This window comes from Buceros rhinoceros, unplaced genomic scaffold, assembly GCF_000710305.1.
Source record: "Buceros rhinoceros silvestris isolate BGI_N320 unplaced genomic scaffold, ASM71030v1 scaffold12285, whole genome shotgun sequence".
Taxonomy (NCBI): Eukaryota; Metazoa; Chordata; class Aves; order Bucerotiformes; family Bucerotidae; genus Buceros; species Buceros rhinoceros.
The window spans coordinates 20635-44063 of NW_010413683.1; the positions used below are offsets into that span (position 1 = coordinate 20635).

General features: G+C 37.9%; 1 protein-coding gene across 1 annotated transcript in view; it reads right to left on the minus strand.

The window, feature by feature from the left end:
• MYRFL (myelin regulatory factor-like) overlaps nucleotides 1-23429 on the minus strand; it is a 32491-nt gene that overhangs the window by 3148 nt on the left and 5914 nt on the right. Inside the window, exons 4-18 of the mRNA XM_010136849.1 lie at nucleotides 21215-21410; nucleotides 20157-20233; nucleotides 19666-19776; nucleotides 19010-19100; nucleotides 16051-16251; nucleotides 15533-15641; nucleotides 14949-15058; nucleotides 11308-11471; nucleotides 10677-10740; nucleotides 9643-9673; nucleotides 9445-9530; nucleotides 8375-8447; nucleotides 8123-8287; nucleotides 2162-2249; nucleotides 1863-1937 (exon numbers count right to left, since the gene is read on the minus strand). Coding sequence (XP_010135151.1) covers nucleotides 1863-1937; nucleotides 2162-2249; nucleotides 8123-8287; nucleotides 8375-8447; nucleotides 9445-9530; nucleotides 9643-9673; nucleotides 10677-10740; nucleotides 11308-11471; nucleotides 14949-15058; nucleotides 15533-15641; nucleotides 16051-16251; nucleotides 19010-19100; nucleotides 19666-19776; nucleotides 20157-20233; nucleotides 21215-21410 — 1641 coding nt within the window. The remainder of the gene's footprint in view (nucleotides 1-1862; nucleotides 1938-2161; nucleotides 2250-8122; nucleotides 8288-8374; nucleotides 8448-9444; nucleotides 9531-9642; nucleotides 9674-10676; nucleotides 10741-11307; nucleotides 11472-14948; nucleotides 15059-15532; nucleotides 15642-16050; nucleotides 16252-19009; nucleotides 19101-19665; nucleotides 19777-20156; nucleotides 20234-21214; nucleotides 21411-23429) is intronic.

Sequence of the window (23429 nt, forward strand, 5' to 3'; positions counted from 1 at the left end):
GCTAATGGAGGATCTTTTGTGTTTGAAAACCTGGGTGACCTTTACAGTAGTTAAGATAAATCTAGAAATGTAAACTAAACTTCCTCAAACCTCAAACATATTCATACAAGAAGCTATTATGTATGATTTTTTTATACAAATTAATGGTCATGACATGCTTGAGTTACATGGCTTACATCATGCATAGGCATAATATAGCAGTGATAGATACCTGAGCATCTAAACACAACATCACTTTTATGGATAAGTGATAAATAATAATAAGCCTTAAAACAGGACCTATATGAATAACTCCCATTTGTCACTGCACACATGCAAATATATCATTAAAAATAAGTAAAAATTTCCCAGACTTTGTCTCAGAAATAATGGTAAACAGAATTTCATTCAGAATTCTTCAACAGCAACGACCTCATGGTTATATCTTCTCCAAACTATCCCTAGAGAGAGTTTCCAGCACTTCCTAGCTTACCAGATGGCTTTTCTGAAATGAGTATAAACAAACAAAAATGTCTTGGAGATCCAAAGAACTCAGATATGGCAATGGTTAGCAGAAAAAATGAAAGCAGAAGGTGGGGAGAAGGTGACATGAATAATTACAGTTTATGCTGTGGGAAACAATGAAGCACCCCCCAATGAAACGTGCATTCACAACATTAACAAGGTATTATAAGAAATATCAATTTTAAAGCATATAATCCATATATGGCAGATTCACTGTCCTTCATGGGTTATTAGTAGTGTGTCTTGGTATCATTTGATTTTATTCAGCAGGCATAAAGGTTTTCCAAATTTTTGAAGTATTTACAGCATATTACAGTCTTTGGACACAGCAGCAATCCAAATATGTTTGGGCCTCATAAAGTGTTTTGATGCTTTTTAATTTTTGTGAAAGTATATAGAAAATGTATATATCGAAAATCCCACTCCCTCAAACCACAAATCAATATCCAAAATAAGTACAGTAACTGCTTCAGTGAAATTCTGAGTATGATGTATTAATCCCTGCATGGGAGGGCTGTATTATTAAATTATAATGACATACACTTAAAAGTCAAGTTTTCAGCAGCTGTAGAAAACAAACAGGCACTCCAGGAGTACTGTTATATTTCTTCTTATCTGAAAAAGGCAGATGTTTACAAGGATAACATTCAGGATCTAAAGACTGGACCTAACGACCACCCATAACTTCACAGAGCCCAGTCCCTTTCTCAGAGAGACTGCAGTCATGAAGTGTCATCAAGCAGAGTGTTTGGCAGCTGTTCTGGCTATCGCTGGCCTTTCTCGGAGAAGAGCCTCAAGAGGAAGGACTTGTTACTTCTGGAAGAACATAATGGAGCTAGGCTTTTATTGGAGAAGAAAATATCTGCTGAGAGGAATATGTCACTGCCTATTCCTTCTGTAGGTCAATTTTATGCATTAGCAAAGGTTCCCACACAAGAATTCTCCCTGCAAAGGGTTTGGCCCTGTAAAGGGCTTGGCACAACAGGACAAAATAAGGTGTTCTCTGCAGTTATGTATGTTCCTACAAAATTTCTCTACACCAATAAAAAAATCAAATCCCTAGGCCAAAGGCCTCAATCCTGCTAATGTATGCTCACATGATTAGACTGAACCTTAAGACTACTGGATTTTAATATCTGCATCAATGGGTGAAATTGTGATTGACCTGAGAGCAGATTTGGGCCTATGCTACTGCAAAGCATCTACCCAAAGGTCAACATTAAGAACACAGTTGTGCACAGATTTGTCCCACTCCTCTGAATAGGGACAGATTTGTGTCACAGCAGAAACTGGGCAAGAATTACTATCCAAAAAATGAACCACTGTCTTATATATGCATTATCTTTGGTTGTACTTACTTAATTTCCAGTGAGATTTCTACCTCCGTTGGTGTGTATTTGTTAACAGGAATAACAAAGCTGTAATTCCCGGTCCTGGAAAAGGTGGCATTACTACACATTGGATCTCGAGATAGACAGTATTTTTTCAAAAACATGGAAACTGCATTTAAATTTAAAAAGGAAAAAATATGAAAAGATAGAAAAAACCTCCTGCATGCTAGAGGAAACAACTGTGAGAAGGAGGCAGCCAAGAAGCCATACCACATTAATGGTATTTTATTCCACCATAATAAAGCATAATAAACCAATTTACATACCTGCACTGTAGACTTTTACTACAATAGCGACTGTCAATGCTTTGCTGAGTTTCCAAAATCTGCATGGAACTGACTGTTGTATCAAACCCTAAAAATATTAAGAATAACATTTTATTTTTCATTATTTCAGAAATCTTAGATAAGAGCATAATAAAATTGCAGTTACTACAGTGGCATCTACTCCCTTGCTTGCCACTAAGGAGCTGTTGCAGGTCTAAATTAGCACTCAGTAAAAAGCCTCTGGCTGATTACCTTCATTCTGTCATTACAGGGGAGATAAGACCCTTGTTCGATTTACAAGGACAAGTCTGATCTCCTTCTATGACAAAGTGACCTGCTTAGGGAGTGAGGGAAAGGCTGTGCCTGTTGTCTGCCTGGACTGTAGTAAAGCCTTTGACACCATTTCTCACAGCATTATGGAGAAACTGGCTGCTCATGGCTTGGACGGGTGTAATCTTTGCTGGGTAAAAACTGGCTGTGTGGCCAGGCCCAAAGAGTGGTGGTGAACAGAGTCAAATCCAGGTGATGGCCAGTCACAAGTGGTGTTCCCCTGGGCTCAGCTCTGTTTAATATCTTTATCAATGATCTGGACGAGGGGATTAAGCCTGCAGACGACACCAAGTTGGGAAGGAGCGTTGATCTGTTTGAGGGTCAGGAGGCTCTACAGAGGGATCTGAACAGACTGGATCAATGGGCTGAGGCCAACGGTGTAAGGTTCAACAAGACCAAGTGCTGGGTCCTGTGCTTGGGTCACAACAACCCCATGCAACACTACAGGCTTGGGGAAGAGTGGCTGGAAAGATGCCCGCAAATATCCATATGGATGCTTAAGTGACAGAGGGAAATTGAGCACGTTCATCTCAAAGAACTAGCACGGAACATTTCCCTATGACACAGCACCTCATTACAACATGTATCACGGTAATGCCACAGAGGGCTTTTTCTGAGGTGTGTAGTCATGTAAAAAAAAAAAATCAGAAGGGTAATTATTTTTCCCAGATCACCCTTTCACAGAAAAGAAACAATATTTTCAGTCCAGACTGGCTCTGACAGCAGTGAGCAGTCACTAAAAGAGGAGCCCTGAAATCAAGCCAAAAGTCTGGGATCAAAGAACTTCATTTCTTCTCCACTGATGTAGGTAATGTCAGGATCCTAAGGTAGAGACGGCCCCTTTCAGCAGCTGACATTTTTAATCCGTTAGGTCAATTAAGCCAAGCCCCAAACACTACCTTTACACTGTATCATGCATTTCCTGCACAGAAATACCTTAATACTTAATAGTCATATCCTTGAGCATTTTGCTCTGTGAGGGTTAGCAGTGTTGTGCACCTTACAAGATTTTATCCACTGTCACGGAATATGTCACTTGTCATTTTATTGCAATTGAAGCCAAGTCTCTAGAAAGAGCAGCCAGAATGTCTATAAAAATCTAATGAAGATGTAAGAATAAATCGGAATGAGAATAAAATTCTAGTGAATCACAGGTATTTCATAGATTCCTAAGTGCAAATTCTCCATAATGACCAGTTATAAATGAAACTTCTCTAAATTCCAGTAGCAGAATTCCGAGCCTGAAGGTAGCTCTTCAAAGTTACACAAGTATACAAATCAACAGTTTCTAAAAAAAAATATGGGACTTACAGTCACTTCCAACATCAAGTCTTTTGTTCAGTTTTTTGACTGGATCTCTTTCAGGTAACACGTCACTTTTGTTTCCTGTGAAAGGATGTATATACAAACATCCCCAGGTTAGCCTTGCACCGTTGTAACAGCAAAATATGAATATTGAACAAAAATATGAACACCAGATGTTTTGTTAAATATCACTTGGATAAAGGCAATAACCACAAGAGAAACCTTCCAAATGCAAAGCACTTCTGTTCAAAAGAAGATATATACAGTCAAAAGAATGTGGATAAGAAGAAACAAGTATTTTATATTCTACAGGATATCTAAAACATTTCAAAAAACAGCCTAACAGAAAAGACTTCATTCCACACACAAAGACCCTAAACGGAAGTCAACATCCAGTCACGCGCTTCAGCACAAATCTGATCATAAAGCCACATCTTTCTTATTAGTGAGAAAATGGCATTAGTAAGAATAGGCATCTGTCACGCAAACTCAGACCGGGAGAATAACTGAGCTTTTTGAATGTGAAATGTAAGACACTGAGGCCTGACCCAAGCGAGACACAGTACTTCAGAGAAGGATGAGTCACCAAATTAAAGAAACTCTAAAACATGATCACCATGTTCACTGACGTTAACACCGTAATTTCAAACATCGAACTAGGCTGGGAAATATAAGCTGATGACTTTTTATTAGTATTATTCTATTAATTTTCTCAGCACTTCTCTAGAAAAGTGAACTTTAAAACCTCTTTTGAATAATCATCAGATAGTATAACCTGGGGAAGGCAAAAGGCCCTTCAAGCCCATGGGAAATGTTTTAAAGTTATTCCTGTAATTTTACACTAATTGGCAGCCAAGAATCTTCTCCAGAGACATATTGCCAATAAACTGGCACTGAGAAAAGTTGATCTTGCCTAAACTACCAAGCTTCATTAAATACCATTTCATCTGTGAAAAAAAAAACCAAACAACCCAAAATCATGTATTTTCAGAATACCGAAATTCTCCATTCTCACATTCTTCAAAGGAAATGGACTGATTTCAAAATTACTGTTTAGAACGGAAGTCACTGTTTCATTATATAAAAAAATTGTTTTACAGAAGGAAGGATCAAAATAGATTATTTCACCGAGATCAAAACAAGACAGCTGGATTGACTTCACTGTTTTCTTATTCTTTCCAGATTTGGGGTTTCATTTCAGTATTGGGAAATAAGAAAATCCAGACTTTAAAATCATCTTTATACATGTACTGTAGGTCTTGAGGCAGATCTAAAAAAAGGCTATTCATCCTCTCACTCTTCCTTTTAATTTATAAACTAGTTGTCACATCTTCCTTTCACTTTCTTCTTTTTTCTCTTCATAGGCTAGATACGTTAGCAATGCATTAAATGTTCCCCGCCATTTTGCATTTTCATGAACAGAGAACTATTCTGTAGGAAAACCTATAACCCCTCATAAAGGTAGAGGATTATTTACTGAAAGAAAGGTGTTCTCTCTGTAGATAAAATACTTCAGCCGTGCAAGTGTTGGCAGGAATATTAAACACTCTGAATTACTAAACATTTAATACTGTGATTCTTTCACAGATGATGGAAGCATTAAGTGGGTATCAGAATTTTGTATAAAAACTATGATGAAGCCAGGTCTATTCCACTAAGATTTCAACTATTTAAAACGCGTCAGTAACCTGTACAGAAATTTATTTTTACTTGGTATTTTACTCATACAGCTACTATTTCATCGTCCTTTAAGCTGACAGATTTCCACTGAAAATTAGAAAACCAGACCATGCTCTTACTTTTATTTGGAGCTCCTGTTGCCAATTGAGAACACCAGGAACCACCAAGAAACACCATAGCAGCTTTCATTAAATTGTGGTAAACTTCCACTCTGTCACATACAGTAACTCTGAGGGCTTTCTCAAAAGCCCATGTGAGCTGTAAAGATTCAATTCAACAACGAAAGTACAAGCACGACCAGAATGTCACGAGGACAACTATTATCTTCAGATAAGATTCAGATAAACTTGCCCAATAAATGTGGTATCCTTTTCTTTTTTTCCTCAAACACTTTCTGGTTTTAATTCACATGAGCTGTAATATTCTATAAGCAGTATGGAAAAAAAAACTGCTGATGATTTCATGTGGTGGTGGCAGCACCTTGCTATGAAGCTGTTAACTACCATCTGAAAGCAATAAATGCAAATGTATGAGGCTGATCAAAATCTAGCAGGAGCCCTCACCAAGCTTTTATTTTGAGGGTACAGGCACGAAGGAGAAACAACACTCTAAGAGAAAGTAAGGACAGCCCCTGGTTACCAGTGACACTTAACATGAAGGGGTGAGCAGTAAACACTAATGGCATGGGAGCAGAGAGCAGAAAAGGCCCAGATGCTGAAGGGTATTCGCACTCTTCCACTGAAATCAATAGGAGTGTGAAAGTCTAAAACCTCCAGAGAAACCAGTTCTTAATATAGATAAACTATGAGGGAAGAAAGGCCATGTTAACCTAGACTACATAAAGATGTGCTGAATTTTTGTTTAATAAATTTTATCTTGCTTATGAATGCTTTCATTTCTACCTGAACACTCCTAAGAGCCTTCTCCTCAACAAATCTGAGAGGCAAGGGATTAGGAGCTACAATGGATGCCCTCAGTAGTAGCCTGCACGCACAGAATTCAGGTATCACATGGCAGAACAGTAAAAGGTCTGTTAAATAAATTAGCATTTAATTCAACTGTAATTTCAGATAGTTTTATCTTTCCACAAATCAGACTAATCAGCTGATTCTAAAATACCCGCTGTTTATCTTGATTATTCCCCATATTTAACTCCAAGCTTTCTGTTCTGAAAACATTTTCCTTTTCATTTATCTTGGCTATTGCTACATTAAGCAGCTTGTTGGTTTTGCTTGTGTTTGGATCTCATAGTGACACTGCTACCTTCCATCTGGGGATACACTCAGCTTCATTAAACGTGTGCAAATCTGAAATCTGTCAGTACTGTGTGTACTGTGATGATTTTTCACTCTTGGATCCACACTTAACGCTATTTGGAGCATAAGACCCTGAGATGGTAGTGGTTTGTGTTTTTTCTTATCTTCTCTTTCCACCTAATATCAAAAGCAGCCAGCTGAGTATGGGTTTTCATATTTCATAATCATCCATCTACAGCCCTCATTTGTAAATGAGATTAATGTCTTTTTAATTAATTATCACTCTTCCAGGCTTCAGAGCATTACAGATCACTTAGGTATGACCTCTTGAAAGCACTGTGTTGAGCTCTATCTGCCACAGGGCTTACTGCAGCACTAATCACAGGAATCGCAAGGACCACTTACATGCAGCTTTGTCTGCAGACAACAGCACTTTGCAGTACAAAGAATGGCCAGTGGGTGAATCCCACTGAAACAGTTCATGTGGTAAGTAAGAGTGTCACAGCAACTGGCAATGCCTGCCCTGGCAGACATTTGTATTTCAGAGGCTGAACTCCACCCATGCCTAACTTCTCCTCAACTTGTCAACTGTGGTTGCTGCAAGAATTGTTCCCAAGGCTGAGAAAGGAAGAGTATGAATGCTGGGTTTAGCAATACTAACAGTTGCTTCCAGACACTGACAATGTTAAGGTATGGGAAAGAGGAATACAGATTCCAACAACTTGTGCATACCTTTATGTATAAGCTTTTTTTAATAAAAATTATAATAGTTGTAAACAATACACCCACCCACATATTACACACAAAACATCTGGCAGATAATATCTGAAAGATAATTCATTTCAGTAAGACTGATTTATTTCATAGAGCTCTGTCTTCAGATAACATTTCTCTGCTCAAAAACCCTGCCCTGAATGACCAGAGTTTTTATTCTAAGTTTTATGTTTTCTGGCAGCTGAATTTCTGTCTCTGCCCAAAAAACAATGTAGTGTCACCACACTGTGACACCATTAAGTGGTTTGGGTTTTTCCACATCTGTTAATTTACCCTCCACTACCCCCAGTCAACTCCCGTCTAACTGTAGCCAAAGGTTAATCAAAAGGATTAGTGACTTTCTGTTTCACATGGAATCATTTACCATGAATGGTCAGGAAGAACAGTGACACCTGGAAAAACACCAGAGGACCCAAAATCCTTAGAGGTAATAAGGCCAGATTTTTCAAAGACATACTGACTGCAGTGATGATTAGTTGTATCACGATTTTTTAAATCCTCTGCACTAGGCTCTTTTGTAGGAAGCTAACTACATTTAAAGACTCTTGCCCTTTCCCCCATGCTCTCCATATACTCTTTACTCAAATGGTAAATAATATAAAGTATTTCAGCTTACGTTTCTCCTTTGCATTGGTTTTCACATAACTTGGAGATTTGACTTTTGGTTGATGAATTGGACAACAATAGATCTTGTCACAAGCCAAAATGTCACAGAAATTCACTTCAGGGATCCTGCTGATAGGCTGCGTGGTCTGTGAAACTGTGCTTTCCCCCGGCAATGCTAAAGGAAAAATAAAAAGACACAACTCTCACTAGTGCTATGTGTCCGCTGGCATTTATAATAGCACAAAAATTGAAAGCCTGTTACATGTATGGAGACCAGTAGAGATACAGTACCTGATGTAGCGGTAGAGGGAGAAGGTAGAACAGAACCTGAGGTACTGTTGATGAAGGAAAAAAAAAAATCCAATTCATTAAGAAATGGACATCAGAATTACGGACCAGAACAGATTGGTCCACAAAATTCTAATTTATTAATACTAATTTGACTACTTGCCTGTACATCGGATGTTTTTCAAAATGTCTGTCATGAATGCTAAGTAAATATAGGGTCGATATTGTCAAAGCGCTGTAGAAAGAGAATTATTCTGTAGATTTACATCCATCTCTTATGTAACATAATATAATACCTTGACAGCTCCTTGCCAAATGTAGTAAATGTAAGGGTTAACTATCTGACCACTTCCCCTTTAGTGGGGAAAATTTCTACTGACTTTAATGGGGTTTAGATCAGATACTCATATACAGTATTGTATTCATATACCTGTATATATGTATATGTACATACACGTACATTCAACACAAAATACAGTCAGTTTTGCATTGTAAATAGAATCACAACACCAGTTCAAAGTACTCAGTTCACAGAGAGATTGTAAGCTATAGGTTTTTGGACTGGAAACAGAAGATGCCAATCTCGGTAGTTGAGAGCATACTGTCATTTCCACAAGTCTAATGTCACAGTTAAACTTTCAGAATTACAGAAATGTCCACATAGGGAACAAGTCCAGCTTCTTTTCACACAACAGAATCATCCTGTACATGAGAAAATGTACTTCAGCACAGAATGACTGCATAAAACATGTAGAGTCTCACGAGTTCAGCTTTGTACCTGTAGCACAAACCATTAAGATACATTCAAGGTGTACCGTAATTGTGCTATGGACAGAGATTAGCTGTGGGTGCACCACATGAGTATCTCACTTTTCTAAAATTACAGTATTTTCTAAATTTACAGTATTACTGGGCATTTTAATTTTGATATTGTATTCTTTGAGTGGGAACGGTGAGAAGAAAAAAATTGCAATATTCTTTCTGATGAGGTAAGTAGAAAGGGGAAGGGAGAAACAAGTCAACTTGTTGCTAATAAACTGTTACCATAGTGCCATAATAGTAATCAAAGCTATTACGGTCACCCAGAAAATCTTCATGGAGCAAGACTCTTTCATCTTTGACAAACAAACCTAGGAAAAAAAAACAATTTTGGTTAATTTAATTGGTTTAATCTACTTCTAGTAGATTAAGAAATACTACACTAGTCTGACTTTAAGTTAACCTTGCTTCTTTCAGAGGAACCATACATGTCATCCTTATAGGGAGTCAACATCTAAAGAGAAAAACTTAAAGAATGAAAGGTTCGCTAAAACTGTGAGTGCACTGCACACTGTTGAGAGTCTGGGAGCACAAACATTATAAAGGAAGAAAGGACGGGTAGAAATAACAGCTCCTTCTCTTTTCTTCCTGCCGTTTTTCATGAAGTAGTTGAAAATCAAATTAAGAACTTAGTATGCAGTGACCAGAACTAAAAGATGAGCAGCTTACAGTATATGCTCAGAATATTTACACCAGGGCTCGTGTAAATACAGAGGAAAGGCACTTTCCAAACAAGTAGGATGAGCTCAGACGATGAAGCATTTGATTGTCGTTATGGAATAAAGAACAATTGACCTAATATTTTCTCTTACTCTTTGGCACTGGCAAAAGCAAGGTGGGCAAACAAGCATTGGTTCATCTTAAACAACAGGACTCAGCAGTCTCAGAAGACTGTCTTTTAAAAGGTCAGCAATTATTTTCTAACCCATTCAATCCCTGTGAAAAGGAGTCTCCCCTTTCTACACCAGGATAAGGGCAAGAGAAAGTCATTCAGGCCACAGGAACATCCTATCCGGGTCTTAACCACCTGAAAGACAGCATTATCCAGCACAAAACAGGAGATGCTAACTGCAAACCAGAGTGAAAGACTCATCCAAAGAAAGCTGAGGAAGAATTATCATTGTGCAGACTTCCAAACCAGAACAAGCATTTCTGTGTAAGGCTGCACTGCATTATGTGAGCACACCTACAGGCTCAACAATTCTGTCCTGCTGGTCTCCTCCTTCACACCATTACACAGCATGGATCTCCTCTCACACGCACAATGTATAGGCAAGAAGTGTCTCATACGTATTTCCTATCTCAGTAAAATTAATTTTTAAGCTTCTAGCAAGACATTAAATAATTCTGGCTAAGGAATTTAATCCTATATTTAGAAACATTAAAGTTTTCACCAATATTCCAGCACTTACAAACACTATCTCCTAGGCATATTTTGCATGTTTAATTTCACTCACCTTTCTGGATTTTAGCGGGAATGATCTTTTTGATGGCAAAAAACTAGTAGCTCGACTATACCTGCTGTAAGAGACAAGATCTCTTTAACATTTAAATGCTTCAGCAACTAGTAAATGAAAAAGAGGTATTTTCAATGCTTTTGCACTTTTAACATCTAAAAAAGGCAGAAGTGTCATCAGATTTATTTTCAAGAACAAAAGCCTCCAGTTAATTCATTCAGGCGCACGCTATTAAATGCTACATTTGATTTCAAAGAAAACTTGGGGAAATGGTTTAGAAATAGGAAATGCTCATCACGTCCACTGGAGCACTAATGAAGATTCTTCCTTGCAGAAGCAGCTCTGCAGATTGTTCATAGCATCGATTCCTAAGCCCCAAGACTGTAACTGGACATAATCTACCCTTGCTTTATGAAACTGAAGCAATTACAAAAATGACTGCAATTTAACAGCCATATCAAATTTTGTCAGTGATTTAAAAAATATGAGAAATTTGCTTTCTTTTGCACAACTTAAATGCTGGAAATGAGCTGAACTCCACTGTCAAGTACAATCAGTTTTCACCTCTACCACAGAAACTGCTTTACCAATTTTTGTGACAACTATCAGAGAACATCTCAGACAGAGGTACCTGACTTTGCTCTCTTCACTGACTGTTGACTTTAAACTGCTCATCCGTTTCAGCCTGGCCAGTTTCCTATTCCACTGTTCCAATTCTTCTATCCTGACTTCAAGGTTGTTGGTTAGTTTACAAAGCTGCTTTACAGCACCAACATTCTCCATAAAGATTTGATCCTGAGAAGCAAAACAATGACAAAAGTAGATACTGCATACTCATCAATTAGATGTAAGTAACGAGTACAAAATTTACCTATGTAAGGATACATTGAATATTTAAAATGCAAATACAAGTTATGTCACTGATAATGGGTTTCACATAAAAACCTTTTGCTGGAATGTAAAAATTGCTTATATTCAATCTGCAGTAAATGGAAAATGAGGACTTGCAGAAAAATTTGATGCAGCTGAAGGGCTTTGTAGACCGAGAATTTAAACTATATTTCACCTTCATATTGTGCTGAAATTTAGACCTTAACACAGATGAAACAGGCATCTCATATTTGATTTGTAGTGCTGCTGCCAATCACATTTTTCAGAATCCCTCAGTGAAATGTACATCCAACCGTCTACACACAGGATTGACTAACCTGGCTCAGACAAGCCAGAGTTTCTACCTATGTTGTACGCATAACATGAATCACACAGGAATCCGTAAGACAGGGAAAAATTCAAACCAGAAGTCAAGCTGTGATGGCATAATATTTTGTTCTCCCCTTCAATCTCTCCATCCTCTTACAGGAGTCCTGAAGTTCTAATACCATGACTGGCTCTGCAACTAACACAGTTCAGACACTCTCCATTTACTCCATCTGAATATTTTACTCAGGAAAAGCCTTCTATTCTTCTACCCTGTTAATCACCTAGGAATCAATCTGCTGATGGAGAAAGCCTTACTACCATGCTGGTAGTAAGTATATCATCCACTTCTGAGCCAAAAATGGAGGTGGAGCATGGCAGCAACATACTGTCTTTGTTGTGTTTGAAAGAACAGCTTTCTCACAATAACGTACACCCAGACTGATGCCATTAAACCTTGGATGAAGCTATTAATGCAGTTAATGTTACTAGGAGTTCCAATCTAGTCAAGTGATGCAGAAGTAAGGCAAAAGCAGAGCTTTGCCTTCCATGTTCTAAATGCCATGCACAACTTTCTTTTAAAGGCAACTGCACTCCACAAAAACAGACAGTATTTTGTATAAACAGAACTAGAGCACAAATATCAGTGGTAAGCTACAAACTTCTCTACTGCCAGAAGACAGACCAACAGCCTGTTTAACTAAAAGGTAACTTCAGAATAACCTCCTGTGACTAGAACTGTGAAATCATTTATATGGTCACTTGCCCTCATATCAATGATATGTAGCACCTGCCCTTTCCATTCTCTTCAAACCATGCATTAATCTCTTCTAGGTGACTTCAACTAGCTGAGAAAATGGCTCATCTGCAGAACAACGGAATACTTTCTTTGAGAAAACAGGACTGACAAGAGTTTTACTGTCTCACTGATGAAAAAGTATGGCGCACAGTGCTATTGAGAAGATAAGAGTCTTGTCCCAAAACAGCAAATTTTCAAACAGTTGAGACATTTCTCTAGAGTGCAGCAGAGCCTGGTTCAAATGTGTAATGCAATCAATTAATTTTTTAATTAAAGAGTTCAACAGCTCCAAACAGGTAACTGACAAAGAGGCATAGACAAACCATCCAATATCCTCCTTATACGGAACTAAACCTAGTAGATAACAAAGTTCAAGCCTCAGCATCTGCCTAACTGAAAATAAAGATATGAAGCACTGTACGTTTGCTACTCAAGGTGCTGAGCTATTCTGAGCTATGCTGAGCTCTGACCACTTAAAACAGATGTTCCACCTGGACACCACGTGTTCCAAATCTCTGAATTCAACATACATTTTAAACTGTTAAGTTTAAGATGTCTCCTGCCCCTTCCACCCCACAGGTCACAGAATTGACATTCACATGCTCTGCCACAGGTGTCAGAAGAAAGAAAAGAAAGCACGGTTACCTAACCATATAAAAACAACATCAAAGTGTTTGTGAAGTGATCCCAGACCTAGCCAAGTAGTCAAGAAAATACTAAGCTGCCAATTAGCCGTTCTTGCTTGGGCCACATCCATGACAGAATCACGCCCTGCAGGGTGCACCAGGCTCTCTCCATTTGCTAGGTCACATCCCTGGAAGACATCCTGGCAAGCGTTGTCCAGAGACCCAAGCTACAGAGAAGAAAGGGAACACGATGGGCCCAAACAGCAGTGCTGTGAGGCACTGTAACAGATGGTACTTTGTGTGATATTTCAGCAAAGAGAGATATAAATCAAAAGCTCAATTGTCCAACCTAGAAGTTTTGTCAGAAAAAAACCTGACTAGCCCAAAGCAATTTCGAGGGGACTCAGAAAAGCAAATGATGCTGCAGCTATCACACAATGTAACAGGAAGGGCTAAAGGGCAAAAAGAACCTAGTGACGCTAACACCACTGCTCTTCTATAAGCATCGACAAATCAGCTACAGCCTGAAACCCTGACCAGATACAGCAAATTTTCTATTAGTCTCCTCTTCAGCCATATCTCTAGAAGGTCCTTTTTTCACAGCTTTATTCAAGGTGTCTAATTCATACTTCCTTTATATGGAATACATCCTAGTAGATTTAACCTATCAATTTATACTACTTGTAGCCTATCAAAAGACAAGTGAAATGCAATATTTTGTACATATACTTTCTCCAAGTTCCGTGGCACAAACTTGTGTTTTTTATGGAAAACTGAAAGAGTGCATGAGTATAATGAATATAGGATTGTGTTCATGACATCATCCAGACAGGATGAAAACTTGTCTTGCCTTACCAGTCCGAAAAACCTCCCTCTCCCCATTACCAGCTGTAAGCAAGAAAGAGCTGGGAAGTGGTCCTTGACCTGCAGTGAACCAGTGCACAACACAGGGGCCGCTCTGAGCGCTGTCTGCAGTCATGTATGACTGGACTCTGTGACTGACAGTCCCTTGCAGTCCTGTTTCTACAGGAAAAGAAGGGGAAGAGAGCGCAGGACAACAGGCAATTGTTTCCAACCTATAAGCATGGTAATTACTTTGTGTGCCATAAACATTTTACGGTATGTGATTTTAAAGCTGTAATAAGAATTTCAGATGGCCAAAAGAGCCTTCTCACAGAGCACACAGAGCTAGCATTTGTATTTGGTATGAAGTGATTACACCAAGATTAAAGAAAGGAAGTTTTTATTTAACAAATAGAATGCCATCATTGTTTAATTCACTTCTGGAACACTTAATTAACTTAAGCAATCACAAAAGAATGTTTTGGAATCCCAACCAGTGGACCAATGCTATGGTCCGATGCTCTGTTCGCCTTTATTCAGCACTTAGGTTTTTTTCCTTTTCTCTTTTACTGTGTGTTTATTTGTTATTGTAATGAGATCTTACTGTAAATACTTCTTGTCATTAAAATATTCAGCCATTTGCTAACATCTGCTGAATCAGTTTTCCTCAATGATTTGTCAGACACTACTTTTGTAAATATACGTGGAGACCCAGAGCTTTCTGTAAAGCATAGCGTGTGTTTATAGCTCCATAAACAAAAGGAACAGTCTAAATACACACCTCCACTTTCTTCCTCAAGATCATACCTTGTCAACCATGAGGAAGTTTTCTATTTTTTCTCCATCATTACAAGCAACATCTCCAACTTCTCTAACAGCTTGAGGTAAAAGCTCCTTCACTTCCTGGGCTATTATTCCTGTTTACATGAGAACAGAAACTGAAGTTAGAGAACATGGTGGCATACCATTGACCATGGTTGCGGGCTTTGAGTTGCCCATGATAAAAGATACAGCTAGGGCCACACATGACCTAGAACTTGTCTGTCGAAGGAAAATCTAGTATTTCACTTTTTTTCCATTCCACAGAAAACAAACAGAAACCTCTAGAATTCCCATTTCTCTGCAATAACAACATTTTTTGTGATCACATACTTCACTCCCATTAAACATCTGAAAAAATAACCTCTTGTCTTCAAAAATTGAAACAGAAGTTGGAAAATTACCAGTAATACTTAATTCTGTCATTTTTATATCACAAGAGGAACATAGCAAAGTGTCCAACTGTAGTATCCTAAGAAATGAGGATGAAATAGCAGGGTGTTAAAAGGCACTATGGCACAATGAACAACAGTGGAAATTAATGAAAAACGGGAACAGAGCTGATTGAATACCTGTTTCATGGGTATTTTTTATTCCCATAACAGATGCAAATTCAGGCTTGTAGTCATACTCCACCAGCCTCATTTGTGTTATTCTTCTCAACTGCTCATTTGTATCGACCTAGTTGGACAAATACCAAGATTCACATATTGAAACACTAAGAATATTATGGCATCTAGGACATCACTGAGACAGCAACAAGACCGAAACAGCCACTTGGCCACTCTTCTCATCGAAAAATAAGGGGCGATCTTCCCATTCCCCATTAAGAAAGTGCTATTCATATTTGTATTGCCAGTTACCCTTCAGTCTGACAACTCCCATTTACACAGATATTCCCAGCTTTTATGGTCAGCCTCTTCCAAAGTCCACAGGGGATGGCTCCACAGAAAACAGCAGTACACCCGATTTCTTTCAGAGACCATTTCAGCCCACCCCGCATAAAGAAGCTGCTTCACACGTCAGAACAATGATCCACACATGTGCTGTGGTGCAAACATAAATGCCCTAAATACTCCAGAGCCCTCACCTCCCGGATATTCTGTTTTGCTCGGCTGTCAGATGGATGCATGACTCTGCCCATAACTTTTGCATTTCCGCAGACAACCAGTGCTTCGTCTGGTGCATCTGTGTTAATTCCTACTCGACCATGATAGACTATCGTCTCTGGAACATGTCCTCGCTGCCACAGTACATCACTGTCATTCTCAAACTGCCCTGGGTTAGATGCCTGGAAGAAAACAATATGTTTAAAGATATAGTATAGCACAGATGTACTATTGCTTATCCATTAGAAATTCAGGGAAAATGAAATACCAAATCTTTAAATTGTATTCAAGAGCTTTTCTAACACATTAACAGAAAAAAAACCAGAGTGGAGTCACTTCTAAGTGTTTCTCCTCACAACAGCCTTGGCTTCATTGCTTTCTCCCTTGAACTCTATTTTTTTTTTTGCCTTAAGCTAAATCATCAATGTCAAAGCTTTGAAAATTTTATATTTAACATTATGCCACGTAACCATTCTTTATTTACCAGCAAATTTTAGCTGAGACTGGAAATAAGAAAAGAGCAAACAAAGCAGAGATTAAATACACGATGTTCATAAAATCACCTCTAATGCTTTAAATTAACTCATATTAGAAATTTCATGTCAAGAAAACAGGGTTTTGCAAAGAACATCAATTAAAAATGGAGTGGGTATAATTAGAAAAGGAATTTGATTTCAATAATTAATTTTGTTTGTTTTCTTTTTTTTTAACTTTGAATTAAGCCATTATAATTTGAGCCTGAACAGCAGTACGAACACAATAAAAAGTTTGCACTCATTTAAAGAAGCCAGGCTTTCACAAGGCTCTGCCACCTGCAATGCATTGTGCTGCATGCTCACCACTGTTTGTCACAATTAGAGCATGATCTGATATGCCTGACAACCACTACTCAGTTGGTAGTTTTGTTATGCTATGTTTGAGTCTATCAAGGGCCAGAACATGAGTTGCTTTCTCTCATGGTGCATTTGCACAGCTTTGACACTTTAAGGCAACCAGTGGCTGGCTCACTGAAGCACTGTCAGACATCTGGAAAATGGCTTTTTTTTTTTTCTTTCCAGTTTTCCTGTTGACATTTTCACCACTTCAAATCATCACACCTGTTGATCCTCCTGCTTTTCTGCCTTCTTTTTTCTTTGTCTGGAATAGCAACCAGGTTTGCAAAATCTCATTCCATGGATTCATATTAAAAAACTGTCTCATATACATTGAAGGCGCTCCCTTCATTGACTTTTCAGAAGATTCTAACATTAAAAATGGTAGAAAAATGTAAATTTCTAGCTCTTACATAAATATATATATTTTATAAGGTAACAATAATTCCACGGATGAGTAAAATGTGAAAATTCAAGGGGTCTCCCACAGTAGCGAAGAGATTATATTTGTAACACTGCTAGATGTAGAAAGAGAAATTTAGGTGAAAGCAGTATTGTGGAAATAAATTGTCAAGAAAGGAAAATCACTAAATATGCAGGAAGGATACAAGCACAATGCTTTGGTGTCCTGAAATAAAGGAACACACAGCAATGGCCAGGATGACAAAACTTCTCAGCAGGGCAGAATACTGAACCCCAAACATTGCTTTCAAAGCCCTTTCGCAGCCCCACCCAGAAAGGAGCTCTCAGCCATATTGCCCTCCAAAAACCTAACTGTATCTGCAGGAAAAGGGTTTAAGGCACAAGACAACACAATGTTACAGCCCAGACGAAAACGGAGGCAGGCGTGAAACCATCTGAAAGCCCTCACCTCCCTTTGGCAGCCCCCGTGCAACACTACGCATACCGGAGGTTTGCACTTCTGCTCTCTCCAAACACTCTCTCCAAAGGTGAATGCTAAACCAGGCTGTACCCATAAGCCTAGCCAGACAATGTGCTGCCTACAAAAAATGATGCCAGAACTGAAAGATGTTGACAGCCCTCACCTTTCTTTACAAGAACCTTCCCAGCCTCACTTATTACACTAAAGGTCTTGGTCTTACTTAACCCTAAAACAAACTGTTAAGTCTACCCCTCACCAGAAGCCAAGGACTAGAAAGAGTTCATGCAACCAGGAAGCTCCAGCCCCTATGCATTTCCTATCTTTCTAAGCCCTAAACATAATCTTCACCCTACAAATAACCATAACCCTATACTATGCCCAGTTCAAATTTTAAACACCCGCTATTGGTCACACAAAAAAAGGTCCAAGACTGAAAGCTTTTCGCAGCCTTCACCTTTTCTTGGCAGCCTTCTTGCAACCCAACTCATGCTGCAGCTCTGCACTTTCTCAGTCCCCTAAACTTGATCTTCTATAGCCCCTGTTACAATTGAGCTCTGGGTTTTTCCTCTCTTCCCAGCCTACTCTAACTGTAGGCTAAAGCTGAGTACTAAAAGGAAAACTTTATGCGGATCAGGGGAATGAAAAGTAACGGTCATGAGAAAGAGAGACCAATTCTTTCTTCTTCTATTTTGAAACCTGTATTACAACCACCAAATTAAGAACCTGGACACTTTGGAAACACACTGGAAAGGGGCAGCTATGGGTCTTAATCTTCCTAGAGCTGTTTGACCTTCTTTCTTTGCATTATTTGACATTCTCATCCCCCTTTCAAAACAGATCATCTAGCCAATTAAAGCATTTACTAAAGTCCTGGCAACTGCAGGAAATTGTTTCACCTCAAAAAAAAAAAATCAATCTGGAAAAAAAAAAATCAACATTTTTTGTATTGGAATTCACAACAAGCTTTCTTTATAAATACTTCTATAGCTCTACTTTTAATGTTTTAGAATCCCAATAATTAAAATATAACGACATACTCATACAACATGCACTGTTATTTTTTTCCTGTCTTTTTGAGTCTGTGGTCATTTTTACACCCAAGAATCACACACACACAGAGAGTCTCCTGTGAATGTCAAAACAGTAAATACTTTCTGCATGAAAGCAATATAAATTTCTACCTACCCTCACAATGATCTTTTCTGAGACATTTGCAGACAGTAGGTAGAATTGGTCTTGAAAGGCAGCATACAGTCCAACTACCAGCATGAAGTATCTAATTTGAGATTGATTTAATCAAGACTGTAATTGAAGTAATATCTTCTCACAGAAAAAAAAAAATTAACATTTTAAATATGACTGCTATTATTGATACATTAAAAGATAGCCAGAACAGGGTTTTTTATGTATTTATGCAACAATATGGAAGAAAAATTATTTTCTTCACTCTCAGATAACATGCTGTTTCAATCCCCACAATCACTGAAAATTAACAAAGATTACAGTAATTTTGACAAATTTTAGTAACGAAGACTCAAAAATCCTTCCTTCCCTAGAAGAAAATTATCATTTGTTTTTTCGGCTTCCTGATTTCATCAGCCGTAGTTCTGGCTATGATTTCCTGAAATGATCTCTAACCATAAAGATATTTTCTTTTATTCTCTTATCATTCTATGCTTCTAGAGGAGAAGCCTTTAAGCAGATACCAAGTATCACAGAATTTGAAATAAAATCACAGATTTGGCAACACTGAGGTTTTTCCACAAACATGAGCTCCATTCGAAAGCAGACCTTCTCTTTTCCACTCCACATACACACAGGCCAACTAGCTAGAGTAATACCTCTGGTCAGGATTAGGCTTCCCCTTTTTTCTCATATTATTTGCTGTTGTTTCACTGAAATGCAACCTTCCCAGTGTTACTTTAGTTATCTGGTCCCCTGGCAGATCAACTCTAAAACAGAAAAGGAAACAAGATCAGGAAAATAAGCATTTGGGCATCTACATGGCTTAAGCCAGATTTCCTCAAACTCGTTAAAGCAGTTTTGAGAAAGCTATACAGCTCTAACACCATAAAACAGTGTTGCTAGCTGAATGTAAATATTTTGGATAGGCATATTTAACACACCCATAAAGCTTCTGAAAATTTTCCTTAATGAAGGAAGACCAGGTATATATTACTACTGTGATTCTACATGCACATCCAGAACGGAATTTGAATAAATATCAGAAAACTGGCTAAGACCTACTATAAGTTTACAAGAAACAACTACTTCACATTTCAGACCAATCACATATTGAAATAAAATTGAATAATTTTCTCAAAATTCTTACTTAACTGGATGAAAAGTTTTTTTGCTTCGATCTGACTGAGACTGTTCAACAGCAATTGTTTCATTTGGAGCTTCCACCTATAAAGAAAAAAATTTTCAAAAATGACAAGAATATTAAATTTTCAAACACATACCTGACAGATAGTCTGAAACCCCAAATCATTCTCTGGATGTAATTTGAGAGAAAAAGAAAAAAAAAATGTGCACTAATTTGCAAAAGAAGTGCTTTCTGAATCTAGACTGTTACTGGCTCATTCTATCCCAAAGCATAAATGTAGATATTTAACATGAGAAATTAACCTATGTTAGGTAGTTCCATTAGTTTTTATAACACAAATTTCTATACCTTTCTCAAATGGTACCAAGCAGCACTTTGCTTCAGAACAGATGACAGTAATATTTTCTAATTTCTTCTGCATTAGAATGCATTAAGCAAACTTTGTAGTAACTGCCTTGTAAAACAGCTACACGGACTTCTTACATCACTGAAGTAGAAAAACTGGTAAAATCTTTCAGAAAGATTAAAATTTCTTACTACTTCTTACTCCTCCTTATGCAAGCTTGTGGACCCATATTGGCAAGGAAGAATTTGGTTCTGTAAAATAAAACGGAACACCTTGCAAGAAGAAATGGGGAAAATTTGTTGGTTTTTCCTACATGTGAACTGTTCGCAGAAAATAGATTTTATTCTTTTTCTTTGCTTGTGAATTGTCTTTTCCAAAGTATGTTTTTGACCAGTGGGTAGACTGGCCACCTTTGCACTAGCTGATGCCCCTGTACTGCCCACAGAGGGAACAAAATGTCAGCCAAAGAGAGGGACATCAGGGAAACCACATCAAACAGGCAAACATGACATCTTTCAGCATTTATCAGCACAAGCATACGTAAAACATTTTCGCAAAAGAGTTCCACGCAGAAGTCACTAGTAGCTTAAAAGAGTTCTCTTTTGTCAGTCCTTGGTCAAAAGACTAGAGTTTATTTCAATTATTTACCTTATTCTATGGCTAATCACATATTAACTTATTAAAAGTAATAACCACAAAGAGAAGAAATACTTGCTTTTATTCCAAAAGCTTTCAAGTAGAACTTTTCTATTGGTTTCCACCCCAGCTGAGTTTTGACATATTTTGGATGTCCAATGATTCTAATATGGACTGTGATTTGGAAATGATTCTTCTTCTGGCACACAAAGGCATCATCTGTTGTTGAAAAATTAAATCCTTTATCTGTGACAATGTGATATCCTACAGCAGGTCTATGAAAACAAGAAGGAATAGTGACTTTAATTACAGGCATATTTGAGTCACGTCTTGAATTCCTATTTTTCATGTGGTCTGAAAATCCACCTAATTTTTTACTGACAAAATGGGAGCCAGAAAAAACCTTTACAATCACCAGTTACACCAGTATTTTTGTTTTAGCCTCTCAGAGGTGCAAAAACGAAAATGCATTTAAAATGTACTCTTAATTCGAGTCTGACACATTAAATATTTGGAAACCAGAGGTGGAGAAGCTTACATAATCCTCACTTATAAATCCAGAATAAAGGGACTCTGTGCACTTAAAAGCACAACCAAACCTTTTAGTGTATTCAGGCTTTCGTTATAACACTGCTATAAAAACCAGAGCTGCACGAGTGCTGCAGACAACATGCTACTGAGCCAGCAAGACTCCCTAGTTTGTTCCTGAATTCCCACAGCAAGCGCTTCTGCAGAAGCTGCTGGGATTCAAATAAGGTTTTACTCAAGCTAGAAGAAAAGCTATTGATACTGATCATCTGGACAGATTACTATCAAACTCTCTTTTATAATGTTGTCCAACCTATCCCAACTAAGGAAATCCTATTCTACTTATTCAAAGGGTTAATTTGTCACTGAGAGTATTCTGTCCTTACGTTTCACAGCAAACAAGAAAAGGTATCAAACGATCTTTCCAAAAGAGACCATCCCACAAGGTTTCCAGTCCTCTAAATCAGAAGATGGATAATTCTGAGATAATAGGAATACACGGCAAAGTTCTCTTACACGGGCATTGGCTTTTCATGCTAATGAAAATTTGTTAATCATGATCTCGCCTGATGCTACAGAGAACCTCTTGTTAATACAATTACTGAAGATGGCTTTTCAGAAGTCATCCATTCATTGGCACGTTATTAGCTGGAAAAACCAAAATGTACAGACCTTACAAGAAACACACAGACTTTATTATCTTTTTATCAATTATGAACAAAAGTCCCCTTTCAAACAATCGCTGATTATCTGGGACAGGGAAAAAAGAGAAAACACTGTAACAACTTCAAAACCACCAAGTCTTACGTTAATTCATATTTTAAATCATAATGAAGTGTCTACTAGCTCCTTAAACCATCATTATTAAAGACACAAAACCTTCAGTTTCTTCCTACAACTAGTAATACTTTTTATTTATGCAGGAAATGTGTGTATTTCACAGCAGTGAAAGGAGACCTTTTTCAGATTTAGGTGTGAAGCAAGTTCACTAGCTGATACTCTTAAGGCAATTTCAGAGCATTTGCTTACAGGCAGGCAAGCAGATTGAGAAGCAAAAGTACAAACTTCCATTTCTTCAAGCTGAATTGTTTGGAACAATGCCTCCCAAAGAGGAACTTCACGTTTATAATTTTCTGAGTATGTCCTTTACAGTAATTTAGAGCAAGTATATATTTTGATCTGATCACACAAAGAATGGTCAGTTTTACCAAGCAGCATTGTAAAACTTGGAATAACTTTTAGGTAGCAAAGGATATCCCTCTCACACAAGCATCCTTACTATAGAAATGTACTTTGGACTCCTTTTTCTATTCAGAATTTAAGTCTCCAGACATCATCTTTGGATCAGAGTCCCATTAATCACCATAGTAATGGGGCAAGGAGCTACAAAAGCATCAAGCAGACATGATGCAAAGCATAATTAATGGTAGAGTAACCTTTTATAAAGAATCTACCTCAGCTAACAGCATTTGTTGTGAAAATTCAATAATCAACAGATTAAAATACCAGATAAATAAAAAGGAAAATATTGATTAACCTGAGAAATGCCCTTAAAGTGGTCACAGAAGTTTCAAGGTACAGGATCGATCCTCTACACTATGAAGTGACAAGCACAGGACTCTTTTTGAGGCTGACAGAATGCAAATCACTACTCTCAAAATCTGTGCACTGATACCACTGCATCTTGGAACAAAGGCACTGCCATTGACCTCACTCAAAAGTAATACCGACTCCCTCTGCAAATAATATCTCAGTCCCCTTCCACA